This window comes from Neolamprologus multifasciatus, chromosome 13, assembly GCF_963576455.1.
Source record: "Neolamprologus multifasciatus chromosome 13, fNeoMul1.2, whole genome shotgun sequence".
Taxonomy (NCBI): domain Eukaryota; kingdom Metazoa; phylum Chordata; class Actinopteri; order Cichliformes; family Cichlidae; genus Neolamprologus; species Neolamprologus multifasciatus.
Genome location: NC_140451.1, coordinates 30668018 through 30684169, shown reverse-complemented (window position 1 = coordinate 30684169; position 16152 = coordinate 30668018). Strand labels below are relative to the sequence as shown.

At 40.3% G+C, this 16152-nt stretch overlaps 2 protein-coding genes across 4 annotated transcripts in view; one reads left to right on the top strand and one right to left on the bottom strand.

Annotated features, from left to right (window-relative positions):
• Positions 1–16152, top strand: part of gfra1a (gdnf family receptor alpha 1a) — a 163238-nt gene that overhangs the window by 132341 nt on the left and 14745 nt on the right. For 2 of the 3 annotated variants that reach the window (XM_085183302.1, XM_085183305.1), the window contains one exon: positions 9560–9691. The gene's annotated coding sequence lies outside the window, so the exon portion shown is untranslated. Of the gene's footprint in view, positions 1–9559; positions 9692–10882; positions 14418–16152 lie in introns of those variants that run through there. The other variant, XM_085183303.1, reaches the window with a different exon arrangement.
• atrnl1a (attractin-like 1a) overlaps positions 7356–16152 on the bottom strand; it is a 384066-nt gene continuing 375269 nt past the window's right edge. The window contains exon 28 of the mRNA XM_085182462.1: positions 7356–11442. Within this exon, the coding sequence (XP_085038588.1) occupies positions 11321–11442 (122 nt within the window). The 3' untranslated portion in view covers positions 7356–11320. The remainder of the gene's footprint in view (positions 11443–16152) is intronic.

The window sequence follows — 16152 nt, the reverse complement described above, 5'->3', positions numbered from 1 at the left end:
ATTGACAATCATCCTGCAGCCTCATTCGCTCACACTCATAACAAGACTCCTCATATTATATATTTTATAGTTCATCGATACAAAAGCTCTATTCATTAATGGGCAGTTTATAAGAGGATCATAAAACTTAACATAAACACACCGGGTCTCCTGACACCAGCATGAATTAACAGCTATTAATGTATCATGAGGGAATTGCACTGCAGTGCAGTAAACTCCTGTGTGGCCAATTCATGTCCCTGTGACAAATAGGTTATGAATAATAATAGATGTGTTTGTCGTAATCATCTGTGCTTCTTTATAATCCCGGTATAATTGGTCATTTTGTTTGTAACTTTAATATCTGTTCTTCGTTTAATTCTCTTGTAAGACAGAACAACCAATAATGTGTGTTAGTGAGATTTGAATAAACATTTTAGGAGATCAAAAAGAAGAAGAAGAAAAAATGTATGTCAACAAACTACTGATAAACTCATGTGTTAAGTCAGGTGTTATTCAATTCAATTCAATTTCATTTATATAGCGCCAAATCACAACAAAAGTCGCCTCAAGGCGCTTCATAGATACAGAGAAAAACCCAACAATCCTATGACCCCCTATGAGCAGCACTTTGGCGACAGTGGGAAGGAAAAACTCCCTTTTAACAGGAAGAAACCTCCGGCAGAACCAGGCTCAGGGAGGGGCGGGGCCATCTGCTGCGACCGGTTGGGGTGAGAGAAGGAAGGTAGGCTGGTCCCAGAATTGCCCCTGAATATTTATTAATATAAGTATACTTACTTATAATTTTATAATTAGAAGTAAATAAATAACAAAACAAATAGCAATCTTCTCATGTCCCAGTCACAAGTTATACAGATTGGTGGGTGACCACTTTGCGACCACCTGGCAACCAAGTTGCTGGTTTAAAAAAATGTGGATTCTCCTTCATTGCGTTAGTTGCTAGAGATCACAAGGATTTGGGGTTGCCAGGAGGTCACAGACTGGCCTCTAGGACTTGGAACATTGTAATGTGTATTATTGACCTATATTAATTAATATTTTGGAGAAATGTTCTGTTCTGGCACCTACTGCCGTTCTACATGCATAGACATAAAGATAAAGGAGGGGCGGCAACAAGATCAGCACAGAGCAGGCATCGGTTAAAATGGATATGACAGTGTAAAAGTCAGCAATTGCAAGAAGGGTTGCAAAGTGGCTTGCAGATGCACAGCAGCTTCAAAGGCTTTTTAGTACAATTTTTGTTGACGGTAGAGTCATGATAAAAAGAAAGAATACCCTCTGGTTTCCAAAAATAAATAGAAGTGTATATAAACTGCCCTTGTTTTGGTCTTTGTCTGTTTGGCTGTGTTAGTAAACACAACCGGTCTGAGGGGGCATCAGTGGATGGGTGTATCCCAATTCAGGGTCTGCAGCCTTAAAGTACGCAGTCTCAACGATCCTCAAGGGCCGCGTACTTAAAGACCGCTAAGGCCGGAAGTGCGAGGCTTGTGAAATTGGTCGGTCTAGCCTCCGTTGCACTGCCCAGGTTGCCTAGCAACCATGATACTAACAGCTGGAAACTTTTCATACAGCTTTGTTTGACAGAAATGAAGGAGAAAATCTTTTGTTCGTTTGTTTGTTTGTTTCTACATGAGCTTTGATCATTCTCAAGATTAAGCTCAGCTATTGAACAGCGTATATTTTAAAGTAAAGGCTTTAAAACCAAGTTAGTACAAACGTCACTAATGTCACATAACTTTGTCGACATGTGGCCAACAGTAATGTTTTCATGATCTTCGTTATTAAACATTTGCACATAAATAAGTGACATAATATTCAGTACTTACTTAAAGTTTACTCTTCGGGCGCCCCTCATCCGCTGTTTTTTTTCGGCAAAATTATCCACACCCACCGCCGCGCTATGCATTCTGGGATATGTTGGGCCACGAAGTCTACACCGCCACGTCCTTAAAATTCAGGGAAATGAAGGATGCATTTGAGGGCCGCATTTCGAGCAGCCTTCAAATTGGGACAGCCTTCGTCGCGTCGCTGTGACCTAATCGGCCTTAAAATGCGGCCTTTAAGGCTGCAGACCCTGAATTGGGATACAGCCGATGTGTTTGCAACGGGATGCCATGACAGTGAATTAACAGGCCTTCATACAAGTGTGTAATACAAATTCTTTCTACACCTTGCATCTAACATATGCAGAACTATAGTATTAGCAAAAAAGCTAAAAGAGAAATTAATAAATACTAAAGATTAAAATCTAAAGGGGAAACAAGCAAATCCTTTGGAATTAACTGAAACTAAAACCAAGAAAACGAGAACAATTCTAACAGCTCTGCAACAATACAGTGTAAGAATTCTTGATCTCAAAACTTTATGGTGACGCATTTTAATTAAACCTCATTAGACTCCTCAGTATTCAGTAGACACGCTGGCTCGTTGTGTACATGTCACGCTTTGTCTCTCCCAAGAGTGAAATGGACACGCATGCTTAAGTTGCAGTACCAGCATAGGGAGATAATATATTTAAAGCCAACAAGCCACTAGTCACCAAGGAAGGTATAAATTCCAGGCTCCTTTTAAGCCAGAAACAATAAAGCTAGGTGGCTGATGTGTGTTTATATGCAAATGTGTTAGTAATGTCTCTTTAAATGTGTCTGTGTAGGTTCTCAGTCTCATCCATGTCATGGTAGTCTAAAGAACCAGAGCTCTGTTGTTCAAGAAACTTAGAAGTCCAGTTGTTTTTTTCCCCCCAAGCTCCTCAGTCTGTTTGTGCTTTCCTGTGACTATTTTTATGTTGGCTTGAATAAGATTTGAAGTTTTGTTTTACTGAAATATAATTTGCAACTGAAGCATATGTGCTCATTTCACGCTTAATTGACGGCGTGCCTATGGCTACGTTCACACTGCAGGCGCATCAAATCCGATTTTTTTGACCCTATGCGACCCATATCCGATCATGCTATGACAGTGTGAACGGCGCGAATCCGATATTTTCAAATCCGATCTGGATCACTTTCGTATGTGGTGCTGAATCCGATACATATCCGATGTTTTAGAAAGCGACTGCTGTTTGATGGTCATGTTGCATTAAATCAGTCTTTTACGTCACCGACACAAGACAGACGCCAATTATCAGCGCCAGAGAAGACATCGCGAACGCTTCCTGGCCATCAGGTGTAGATGTCAGTGAAATTGTTGGGAAGACAACGTGAACATTTTATTTTTACTGTATAATCTGCAGATTCTGACAGAAATCTGCAACTATCCTTTGAAGCACCGCTCCTCTAAAACAGCAATAAGGATAATTATTAGGTTATTTACATTATTATGTAAATAACAAAATAACTTAAAGCAAAAATTGGGAAACGTAAAGTCCGAAGTCGGCCATCAGTAAAACAATACTGTTGCTCTGGGTCTAAACAGAGCACGTTGTGTGTGACGTTTTCTTTTGCGCATGCGAGCCGCTTTGAGCGTTCACACTAGAGCGCGTTTGCTGTCGCATTTTATTTGTAGTGTGAACGAGCAGACAAAAAAATCGGATTTGATCAAAAAATCGGAATTGAGCATTAAGACCTGCAGTGTGAATGTAGCCTCTGACATGCTTTGCCGCGATATTGGGTGTCTTACTCTCTACTGCTTAATAGCCTCCTCTTTGCATGTTCCATGGTTACCCTTTTGTACCACTTTTTTCCCAAGCTCTTAGACTACCATGTCCTGGATGACTGAGAACCTACACAGACCATAATGCTGAGGCTTGTTCTTCTGTCAGGCAGATTTGAGTGTAAACAGAGCAGATTTGAGAAGACAGGTGGTTTATGGGATCGTCATATGGTGCTACCCCATATGGAACAGAAATATATAAATCTTATAAAGTTTGTATCTGTCTTGTGTGAAACGTGTATGAAAAGCATACAAGAGTGATCCCAAGAAAAATTATATAAATGAAACTTGTATGTTTTGGATACTTACTAAAACAATATATGAAAGTGGCCACTTTCATGAGTAAATCATATAAACCTTATGATTCACTATATGAAGTAGGCCACATCTGATGCAAGTCTTTTCTATTACAGTCTATTAATTAATGAAAGACCAAGACAGACTTTTAATTCATTTGAAAGCCTGATGCTTAACATTGTCCACCCCAGCTGTGAAACTCAGAAACCAGTCTTACTTGTTATCATCTACCGTCCACCTGGGCCTTACACAGAGTTTGTCTGATTTCTCAGACTTTTTATCTGATTTAGTTCTGAGCTCAGATAAAATAATTATTGTGGGTGATTTTAACATCCATGTAGATGCTAAAAATGACAGCCTCAACATGGCGTTTAATCTGTTGTTAGACTCAATTGGTTTCTCTCAAAATGTAAAAGAACCCACCCACCACTTTAATCACACTCTAGATCTTGTTTTAACATATGGCATAGAAACTGAACATTTAACAGTGTTTCCTGAAAACCCTCTCCTGTCTGATCATTTCCTGATAACATTTACATTTACAATAATTGATTACACAGCAGTGGAGAGTAGACGTTATCACAGTAGACGTCTTTCTGAAAGCGCTGTAACTAAGTTTAAGAATATAATCCACCCACTGTTATCATCGTCAATGCCCTGTACCAACACAGAGCAGAGCAGCTATCTGAACGCTACCCCAACAGAGGTCGATTATCTTGTTAATAATTTCACCTCCTCACTACGTACGACTCTGGATACTGTAGCTCCAGTGAAAACTAAGGTCTCTAATCAGAAGTACCTGACTCCGTGATATAATTGTCAAACACGTACCCTAAAGCAGATGACTCGTAATCTGGAGAGGAAATGGCGTGTCACAAATTTAGAGGATCATCATTTAGCCTGGAGAAATATTATTTATATATTAAATATTATTTTATAAGCATATTGAAGAAACCTGTTTGATCCAAACATAAAGGATGAAATCAAGGTTTTGCTGAACTTGGCTTTTTTTATTTAGATAAAACTTTGAATAACTTTAGATGATTACATAAAGTCAGTCTGGGTGACAAACTGATAGAACAAGAGGGAACACAGATTACACGATGACACAATGTTTTCTTTCTGAAGTTAAACTCTGACAAAGCAGGAAACTGGTCACCTCGACCTGTCAGCTGACCCTCCTGCTTACTGTCTCTCTGGTTATTGCTCACAAAATTAAGCTGATATAGTGCATCAATAGCTTCACTCCTCTTTCATCCACATCATTGCACTTTGTGTGCTGAGGGGGGAAAAAATACTCTCTTTGTTAGTGCAGAAGGCCACTTATGACAGAGCAGTGCGTGGTGGTATTGAGTAAAGGACGACGCTCACAGGGCCAGCATTCTTCACAGCGTCACTGAGGCTGGCTGACTTACTGGCTGGTCGCTGGTTTGGTTGTGTGTGTGTGTGCACGCCTATGTGTGTGTGGAGGGAGGTGGACAGAGGACAGCAGTGTGCTTTGTAATCCTTTGTCACTCCCCGCCCACCCCCTACACTCATCTGCCTGACTCGGTTACTCGTCCTCAGACTGTGGCCCGAATTACCCGCCACAATTGGCCCGTAATGGCATAAAGATTGAGATCTGGACGGGGCATCAATCACAAGGATGTGGCTCAGCTGACCCTGAGTCCTCAACAAGGAGGTGACGCCAAGCGGATGTGAGAAAGGAGGCAGGAGGAGGGCAGCAGAGATGGTGCGTTGAGACAGAAGTGAGAGATGGGCAAGCTGAAGGAGAAAAGAGAAAAACCAGAGTTCTGACCTTAAGAAGTAATCAGTTTTATTACTTAACATGTTCTGAAAAGGACACGAGGACATTGTATTAGAGCGTGGCACTGTGTGCACTGGGCTCCTAACAGAGACTGTGTGTGTGTGTGACAAAATGCAGACTTGGCAGAGGTGATGTGAGATTGATTTTTGCTAATTTAATAGAAGACTCGTTTCAGACTAAATGTTCTACTTATGTCTTAAATTTAGACCTTGAGCTTTCTAAATTGGAAACTGAAAATCATCTCTGACATAAAACTGAAAAGTTAACAAAGTAGTAGCAGTTTTTTTTAATGATAAGTTATCATATTTAAGCTTGAGCATCAAGATGTTTGGGAGGTATTGTAGTAACAAATAGGACTTAACTAATAACATAACTACCACTTCCAAGGCCCCGAAGATGGCTAACCTCATCCACTGGTGGGTGATCATATCTCCCCCCTGACCTGTTGTCCTGACTCCCCCTTGCCCTAGCATGTCTATTGTAATTCATCAATCTTTAGCCATGAGGATACAGGACTGGATACAGATGCCCAAGGAAGGAATCAAACTTGCCTTGGGCATCAACCCCACGCGAAACACATGTGGTCTTACCACTACGCTATCCAGCTGCTATAGCTGGGACATCGTGTTTTTGGATTTGAAGAACACCGAAAACAAGAAACCACAGAAACATGCGAGGGGAAAGACCATCTCTGAATCGAGGAGGAGGCCAAAGGCTACTTTCACCATCTTACAATGCTGTGATTGCAGCCATTCCCCAACTCTCTGTGAATGGTGCTCATGGCCATTGATCAGTGGTCTTTGATCAGTGGTTGTTCATCAATGGTCATGAAAATTTGCATATTAATGATCAAGGAACTGACCTCACAGCGCATTCATTCAGTGGGCTGGTTTCAGTAATTATGGAAATGTACTGTTTATAAGATTGGGGAAACCTGCAGTCAGCCGAGACTGAACAAGCCACTTGGATGAGTGAAGAAACGTTTCTCCCACTGAAAACTTGACGTCCAGATGATCAGAATCAACCTTTTGGGATTTACTTACCTGGATAATTGAGGATGCATCAAGATATAATTGGATAACCTCAGTTTTCGAGGACGGTGGCAAACAGACATTTATTGAGCAGCTGTGAGGCCGACGAGCAGTTGTAGTTGGCTTCAAAAAGGAGGCTGTTGTCAATAAATTGCATCCTTAACCCTTTTAATCATCACCTTTGATATCATCAGTGAGTGACAGAGAGCTATCTTAATAATAATCGACATGATAGTTGTGGCAGTTTTCTATAATGTATTCAATGTCAAATCATATGTGAAGTACCGATGGTATTGTGTAGACAAATGTCAAAATATGGATCAGCTTTTTGTTTCATTTGTCTTCTGTTAGGTGTGAAATATAACCTGGGTGTATGACAGGTAAATTGCATGTTTAAGTTGTAAAGCAGTTTGAGCTTAAGAGTAGCAGAAAGTAGGGCTGGGCTATATCATACCGTTCATGGTAATACTGGTGTAATGTTGGGAAACGATAGGAAAATGAAATATCGTGATAGAATATGAGTAAAGTACAAAGGCGCAGTGCCTTTGTTTACATACGCACCTGGCGGCGACGCAGAATGAGAAGAGCGAAAGCGGATCGTTGAATGAAACGGATGAACCAGAACTGGTTTGTAAAAATGCTCCAACTTCAGTGGTGGAACTGGTTTAGCTTTCGTCCGTCAGATACACAACAGAGCACTATTTTTGGTAGAGCATGCTAGCGGGCCGTTGTTATTACCGTGTTGTTTGGAAAATACGGCACACTTAAAATCAAACCTTAGATTTTTCTGAAAATCGACAGAGCCCCTTATAATCCTTTGTGCCTTATGTATGAATTTTAGTTGTGTTTACTGACCTCGAAACGATTTAATGTGGTACAAATCTGTCAAATGTTTTAGTACGACTTTGCTAAGCTACGAAGCCGCACCTCTTGATGGATTGTCGGAGCATTACGGCTATCGTAGGCGGAGCCTCGCGGAGTGATACGTACTGTGCTTCAACATAATATTACCATGTTGTGTGTGTATAACCTCTTTAAGTTTTGTGGATATTATACATGGTTATGCTGAGGATATGTCGACCAGTTTCCACTGGAAATGCCTTTTGGTTAAACTGTCAGCGAGGAATTTGCATTTGCACTGTTACATTTTTATATAACTTTAATGCACATAAAAAAGCTGCTTGTTTTAGTGAAAATACATTGATGTTTTTTTTTGTTTGCACTAATAAAGTTGAGTTGTAAAGCATTTTGTTTCATGTCAATTATATCGTTATCGCAAATTTTCAAATATATATCGTGATAAATATTTTGGGTCATATCGCCCTGCTCTAGCAGAAAGCTATTGCTTAGACAGGTGTCCCTTCTTCCTTGAGACACTTTGCATGTTTGCATTCTGTTTGGTGCTGCGTGTGGTTGTGGTGGGGGGTGTCAGTCATTTACTGAGCTTCTTACATTGACTTTACCCTAAAAACACAGGCCCTCTTCATACTCAGAACCAGTTCAAAAACATCTCAGATCAAGATAAAAGGGAAAGCGAACCACTTCCTGCTGCTCCTGGCGTTCGGGTATTGAGCGGAGTGGAGATGCCAGCAATCCACTTAATGTTAAATACTGTAGCCTTTTATCTTGAGGAAAGAAAATACAGTGAGCTAAGAGCATAAAAAGGAGCACTTATCTCCTCTTGGTCACTAATGGTGGTGACAGCAGCAGCGTTGACCCAATGTAATGTTCAGACGGCTTTCAAGTTCCAGATGAGATTTTCAAAGGAAACGGTCAAACAGCATGTTAAATTGCTTCTATTAATATAACAATTACGCCTTTGTTCATAGTTTTCTGCAATTAAGGTCCAATTAGGATGTACACCCTAATGTAGTTGTTTGATTAGACATAAATATGACATTAAAAAACATGAAAGAAATGCCCGGTGGAATAAACTGGTAGCTCTTAAGGTTATTTTAAGGTAAAAGAAGGAATATATAAATGATTACTGTAGAAAACATTGTTTAACTGGATGTCTTTACCTCTGTATTACTGACTGTGAATGATCTTGAAATGCAGCCACTAGATCCCCCACAGCTTTTCCTTAGAAAGGATAGATTTTGGCGTTTTCTTCTGTTTAGAGCCCCACATTTGCATAAAAGTGTCTAATTCAGAAGATTCTGGGATCACCTCGACAAGCAGCCCCCACCGCTTTATGACAAAGGGATATAAGCCATAGTCGATTTTAAAAGCATACAGCAGCCATTTATGAGTGCAGCAGGAGGAGACATGGATTTATTTTAAAACGATAGTATTTGTACAAACGTTGAGCCATATCCAGGTTTTATTAAATAACATCTTACTGTGATGCTCTGGCAGGGAGGTACACATGGCTGGAATGCAGTTATTGTTTAATTTGTATATTAAACAGGACATTTGGCTTATATGGTGAGAAATGTAATGGAAGTGCTTGTTCTCGATGTCCCCTCTTTGCACACACATTATGACAAATAGGAGGCAGTGATGGTTGTAATCAGGGACATTATAAAACAGAGACAGAGAACAGAAAGTGAACAGGAAACAATTCAGTGGCCACTATATTAGGTACACCTGTGGAATCCACTTTATAAAAAGTTCTTTTAACTTAACGAAGCCTTTAATAATTAGATTTGGTACATATTAATAAAGCAGGGGTGCTTTAGATACCTAGGATGTTGATAATCGTGGAAATTCAACACCATTGTTCTGCGATACATTATGTTTAAAGTAACGGTGACTTTACTCTGTTTCACAGGATGCTGTGAGAGTCGTTATGTAACTCTAGAAACAGTGTTGGGTGACACCGTCTGTAGTTCTGGCTGATCTTGTCATTCGACCTGACTGACATCCTGAGAACACCAATCAATGCGGTTTCCCAACACCAGAGGTAACGGTACACACAGTTTCAGACTGAATATCAACACAAAGAAGCATTTAATTTTTTTTTAAATTGTAAATGTACAGATTTAATGCTCATATGGACAAATACACGGTGGTGAGCTGCCCTTTGTAAATCCAAAATCTCAGCAACAAATTGGTGCAAAATGACATCAAAATGCCTGAAAGAAAACAGTAGGTCATACATGTGCATGGAGACATCGTGTTGCTTTGTATGCAGCGCAGCTGATAAAGGTGACTTTACAACATTGAATGGAGGTTTGATACAAGAGATGAAGGGAAAGCATCTTAACATCACATGAAACGTTCTGTGATGTACAAAAGAAAGAGTTAGACATGAATAAAGACACCGAGGGCACAAGCAAAGAAACGTGATTACTGCACAGACTTCCTTTATAAAATTATCTACAGTTTCTGTTTAAAAACAAAACAAAACAAAAATTTGTGAGTTAATTAAAAAATGTTTAACCGCATTTTGCATTTTTAATAAATAATATAGACTGAGATGTGTTATATTAGTGTTACAGATAAACAGACTTGAAATATCATGAGGGAGGATGTACATGGTAGCTTCACAGTAATGAAAAAATTAAAAAAGGCATATGAATACCATCAGTAGTTTGTGTGTGATACCGACCTTGAGGTTACATCGCAGCCCAGAATAAACATCATGTTTGGAAGATCAGTTGCATAATAAAATTCCACAGAGGGTTCTAATGTACGGGTAAAGCATTTCACTTATAGTGCATATACAAATGTGTGTATATAAGGCCCAGAGCTACAGATAATGGACCTTTTTCATCACAGAGGACCTGAGCAGATATTAAAACCTATAACTTCAACTGTGTAGGGAAAAACAAACCACACATATTTCATAAAACACTTTTTTTTTTTTACTTGCATCCAATGAGCTTCATAGCAAAAATGCAGTTCTTTGAATTCACAACTTCAAAATTAGCAAATGAAACTTTTTTCTCTTGTGAATCATTGTAACAGAGTTTTGCAATTATCTAGTTAAATCTGTGTTCTTCTTTACTGGTTTTGCTCTTGAGTCTCATTGGGTTTGTAAATCAGGAGGACTTTATATCAGCTATCAATATCTTCTGACTGGAGGTCAAAGTCATTTAGTTTTGTTTGGTGAAAAACAAGTTCTATTTTATTTTCTCTGTCAATATGGCAGACTGTAGAACCCGGGAGAGACAAAACCACATGGCATGAAAATGGAAAAGGTCTGCCAGCTCCTCGTGGCAAATTTCAAAGAAAGCTGTGGTGGAGAGATTCTCATTCTCACTTTGCAAGTACTTCTCTGAAAATATACAGACGAGGGACAATGACAAAAACCTTGTATCTGGTCCAAGGAAGAAAGAGACTACAAGTACCATTTACCACTTTTGGGTGTCTGTGAAGAGAGTAGTTTCGCCCCATCTGTATGCTTCAATCCATATCCGTCCTCTTTCCAAACCACTTTAAGATCAAGGATCATCCAACCCTATTTTTTTGCAGGCTTTGCCTTTGTGTTCACAATTCTCCATTGTGTCTAAAGTCAAAAATAGTGTGTCCAGTGAAATTCCCCTTTGGACGTATTGGATGCGGTGGTACCTCGTTGAGGGCACATAGTTCATACACAGGTCCCTTGATGGTGCACAATGTGCTTGCGGTGCTTCAGACCCAGGGCTCTTTCTTTCAAGTCCATCACTCGCTGCTGTGACGTGTCGACCAGAGCACTGGCTATGGCGATACCTGCAATCCCAGAGACAAAATAGGGTCATCAGTGAAAGATGGGCTCAAATTGTACTGAAAGTGTGATGTGACAGAGGTGAGATAAATATGGCTTGATCAAGGTAAAACTACGACCACTTTTTGAGAGTAGATTTTTATACGTGCCTGTGTTATTTGTTATGTTTGCCCTTATACAGAAATAATTAAGGGGATGTAGACAAGTAGTACAAAACATTGATACATTTATCATAGAATATCACTTCACACCAAGAAATGGATACATGTTGCAACTGACATGGTTAATTATCTCTGTTCTGTTATCACTAAAAGTTGTAAAATGTTGTATCACTAAAATATCATTCTCAGTCAGTTGTTATTTGTTATGTGTTTACAGCGCCCTCTGTGGTTGCTCCAAGTAATGCGCTTTAGAAACGGCTTTATTTTGAAACAACTTTATTGAACAGGAAGTCGGCGGAAGAAAGGCAAAAAGAAGGGAAACATATCGGCACACAGTTTATGGTGTCCTGTTGGAAAAAATACTGTCCAAATCTTCGGTTTATGGTTGTATCGCCGGTATGTACTTAAAGTATAAATTGCAACTTTGTTTTTTGTACAATATGTTCCCCGCTAATGCAGTATTTGGCTGTAAAGCTAGTCCTTTTGTTAAGCTAGCTACCCGCGATTTTGGAGGTCGTCTGGGATAGCATCAGTAGTAGTTTAAAAAGTTTACATAATTAGACATATGTTATGTAGTAGCATTGTAGTATATAAATGTATATTATGCTGCACATATGTATGTCATAACTGTATTTTTTGTCTTGTTTTTAGTTTTACCCTTTTGAATATCAGTAAACCTGTTGACAACGCTCATCGGTCTTCAGAGTGGTGATATAAGAAAGGTGTTAACGCCCCTGCATCAAACATGCACCCATAACGGCACAATCTCTCTAGATAGTAAAGTGGCATAGTGTCTTTCCTTATCTACAAGCAGCTAGAAACAGCTAATTGTTACCAAAAATTTTAAATGCAGAATATCTTCATTTGTAAGAAACATCCTGCCAAGACAAGACTGATAGAAAAAAAAAATGTCATTATAGCCAGTAAAGGAGTTGGGCCTGTCATCAATGATAACTTATACCTCACATGGTTAAATCTTTTCCATATCCAGTAATTATTTTCAATGCTTAAATTGTGGAGTTCTGCAAGGATCTAAATTGGTACCTTCTATTTTTATAGTCATTAGAAAAGCAAGTCCCTGTTCGTATCTTTTGAGTTTGTGCTATTTTATCCTCGTTTGGACTTCCATATATTCACAGTCGCGCTGACAGAAAGACAGAAGGCCAAGCTGAAGGTAGCACAGCTGAAGATGTCGAAATGACCAGAATGGACAAGAACAGAAATGGGTATATCGGCGAGACCACTCAAGTCAAGTGTTTTGGAAATGGTTTGGGCAGGAGGGATAATAGTTATATTGGACAAAGGATGTTGAATGGATGTAGTGAAGGAGTATGTGCAGAGGCTCGGTGTAACAGAGAAGGATGCTACAGATACGATGAGATGGAAATAGATGCTGTGGTGACGCCCAAAGTGAAAGGAGGACTGTGATTTATTTCTTTTATCTAATAATGTTAATAAAGCTTCTTTCTGGCCACAGCAGATGAATCTGCATATTATTCTGCAAATTTCTATCCCAGAAGTACTTCCTGATGCAACCCTCTCAGGGATGATTTCCAGTAATGTTAATATTAAACTATTACTGATGGTAAAAATAAACAGGACAGATGAAAGTAGGGAGGCTGTGCCAGATTTACTAGATGGGGCAAATTGGCATGTGAGCACAATCTAGAAATAGTAATGATAGTTGTGGTTATTTTTGCGGTTTTCAAAATAAAGTTAGAGTTCATTTCAATGTAGCTGCCAAGACCTGTGCAATTTAGGTCACAAACTAAGAGATGATATTCAGCTGCAGGTAATTTACTAACAAGAAAGGCACAGCTTGTTAATTGTAATCAGTAACATATAAATATAGGTCATACGTATGTTGCATGTAGGCCTATATTTAATGTAGCCTGGCAGAGAGGGTCGTTTTAATGAACACCGGCTTCAGTAATTGAAAATATCTGATAAATGTTGGCACAAATGTTAGTAAATCAATTTGTTTGCTTATGTTAAATATTCTCCATCTTATATTTTGTGCATTGAGGAAGGAACCTGATGCACAAAACTCCCAGGCGTTTGACCGAGGGTCCATCCCTGCACTCTGTTTGTAAATATAGAACGATATCTAATGCTAGTTGGTGCTGGTGGTACGAGTTATGCCGGGCTCACACTGTGCGATTTTGTCAGTCGCGCGATTCAGCTCCTGCTCAAACTGCACGATTGACTCGCAGGAGTTAGAAGTTCGTAGGTCACGATGCAGGTCTCACACTATACGACCCGATGCTCTGATGCGACCCCGAGTGCTCACACTGTGCGTCCATAAAATGAAGGTTATAACAGAAATTCTGTCGCTCGCTCTCCCTCTCTGTCTTTCACTCACACAGACACACACCACCATCAACTTTGCTAAATTGCTAATGAAAAACATGATCAGGCAGCTGAATGAGCAGCAATGTCTATCCAACTATTTCCACGGTTGTTGTGGTCGTGATAATTTTGTGAGGCCACATCGAAAAGGCTCGGATGAACTTTCCAAAGTTCTACAAGTACCGCCATCGCTTGTGTCCAGATCACACGCTGCACTGCCGTGCTGCGCCGTCTTTTTCGCTGACATTTGTGTTTGCGCGTGCGCAGTGTGAGAAACTGCGGTGACATCCTCACGACCAAGCGATTGATGATCGGGAGCTGGTCGTGAGGTGTTAATCGCTTCTCGTTACCCCACGTATACTACACGATGCACGATGAAGGCCAAAATCGGGCCGATCGCCAAAACGGTCGCACGACTCAAAAATCGGCTCAAAATGGGCCAAAAATCGCACAGTGTGAGCCCGGCATAAGTGAATCTGGCCCTATGGGAGAAAACATCAAGGTGAAATTCCTTAGCATGTGGCAGGTGATGCATCACCTTTTCAATAGGCACCTCTTCACAACATCCAAAAAATGTTTTATCAACATCTCTCCGACCTCAGCAGGAGGCAGCGGGGATAACGCTCAGGTCAGTGAAGTATATCTTCCCACCGTCGTGTCTCTTTTCCGTCTTTTCCCTCTGTCTCCCTCTCACCATCCATCAGGATGTCACACCTCTAAAAACATCTTCTGTGAGTGAAGTTCGCCTCGGTTTCCACAGCGGGGCTTACAGACATCAGGATGGATGCACCGAGCATCCGATGCCTCGGAGCATTGTGTTAGTTTGGCAGTTGTACTGTTAATGTGGTTTTAGAGTCATGGCAGCTTTGTCAATACAGCCAGTCCTCCTCTCCCTGCCGACAACCGTGGGCCTGACAATGCATGGTCATTACGACAAGTGCTCAATCTGCCGGCATGCAGGAGCCAAGTAAACAAAACGGGCAAATAGCAAAGGGAATCTGCCGTGCTCTTGATATGATTTGGATGCAGGATGTTTTCAGCATTTCACACTCAAGTGATTCTTGGGATATTTTTTTTTCTCCAGTGGGTGGAAAGGGGAAAGCCGATTACACAGTGCGTGACTGTGTGTACATGACTCTGCAAGTTTATGCATTTAAGCGTGCGTTCACCTGTGCACGGTGTTATGAGTATTTTGCAAAGTTCTGACACGGGCGAACATGGCAGCGAGCGGTAATGTGCTCTGTTCTTCCAAAAAACATTGGAGGCAGATGATCAGCTAGCAGCACATGGTGTGTCGGAACATGGTTCATTACGGCTCTTTGTGTTTTGTTGGCAGTAGTTTTGTAGGTATGCTTGTTTGGCGACCATACATACAGGATTTGGCTTTTCTTGGTCTTTTGGTAATTTGTAATTTGCTCTAAACTCCAGCAAGGATTGTTGCAGATTCTCTGCATGTCTGTGGAGTAAATACACGCCCATGCTATTGCTGCATTGCCTGTATGCTTATTCTATGCAGTGCCACTGATAACGCTGAACTGTGTGCTTGGATTTTTCTCTTTTTCTTAAATTGGAATTTTAAAACAATATTTATTGAATATAGTAAAGACAGATTCCAGTATTCTTTAATTAATTTAAATCTGAGAAGTCTCAACAAAAGAGCTTAAACAACTCCTTTCACATCCTTTAAGGCTTCATATACTTTAGATTGTTGGGACAGCAAAAAGACATTTATTGCATTAACCTCCTAGGACCTGGTGTCCACATATGTGGACATCACATTTTGGGTTATTTAGACCAAAATACTCAATTTTGCTCTACAAGGGCCTGATATCGAGGGGTGGGTTTTGATTAAAATCGATTCTGGCCTGGATAACGTGATATCGATTAATTAAAATAAATTTATTTTGCCCCAAACACCAGAATCTCAGGTTAAACCTCACAAGATTTCAACAACCACCAAACAGCTGAAACAGTAAATGAGAGCAGGAACACGGATTCTGCACAAAGACGTAAACGCAAAGCGCCGACCCGCCGACGGATCAGAATCAGTGACACGTCGCATTTCTCACCCGAAGGCACGGACACGATCGGGGCTGAAAGCCGACAGCTCGCTGATTCTGATGTTTCGGCGGGTTCGCGCTGTGTGTTTATGCCCTTTCTGCGCTGATTCTGAAGCTGCAGTTTTTCTCTCTCCAGACAATATTG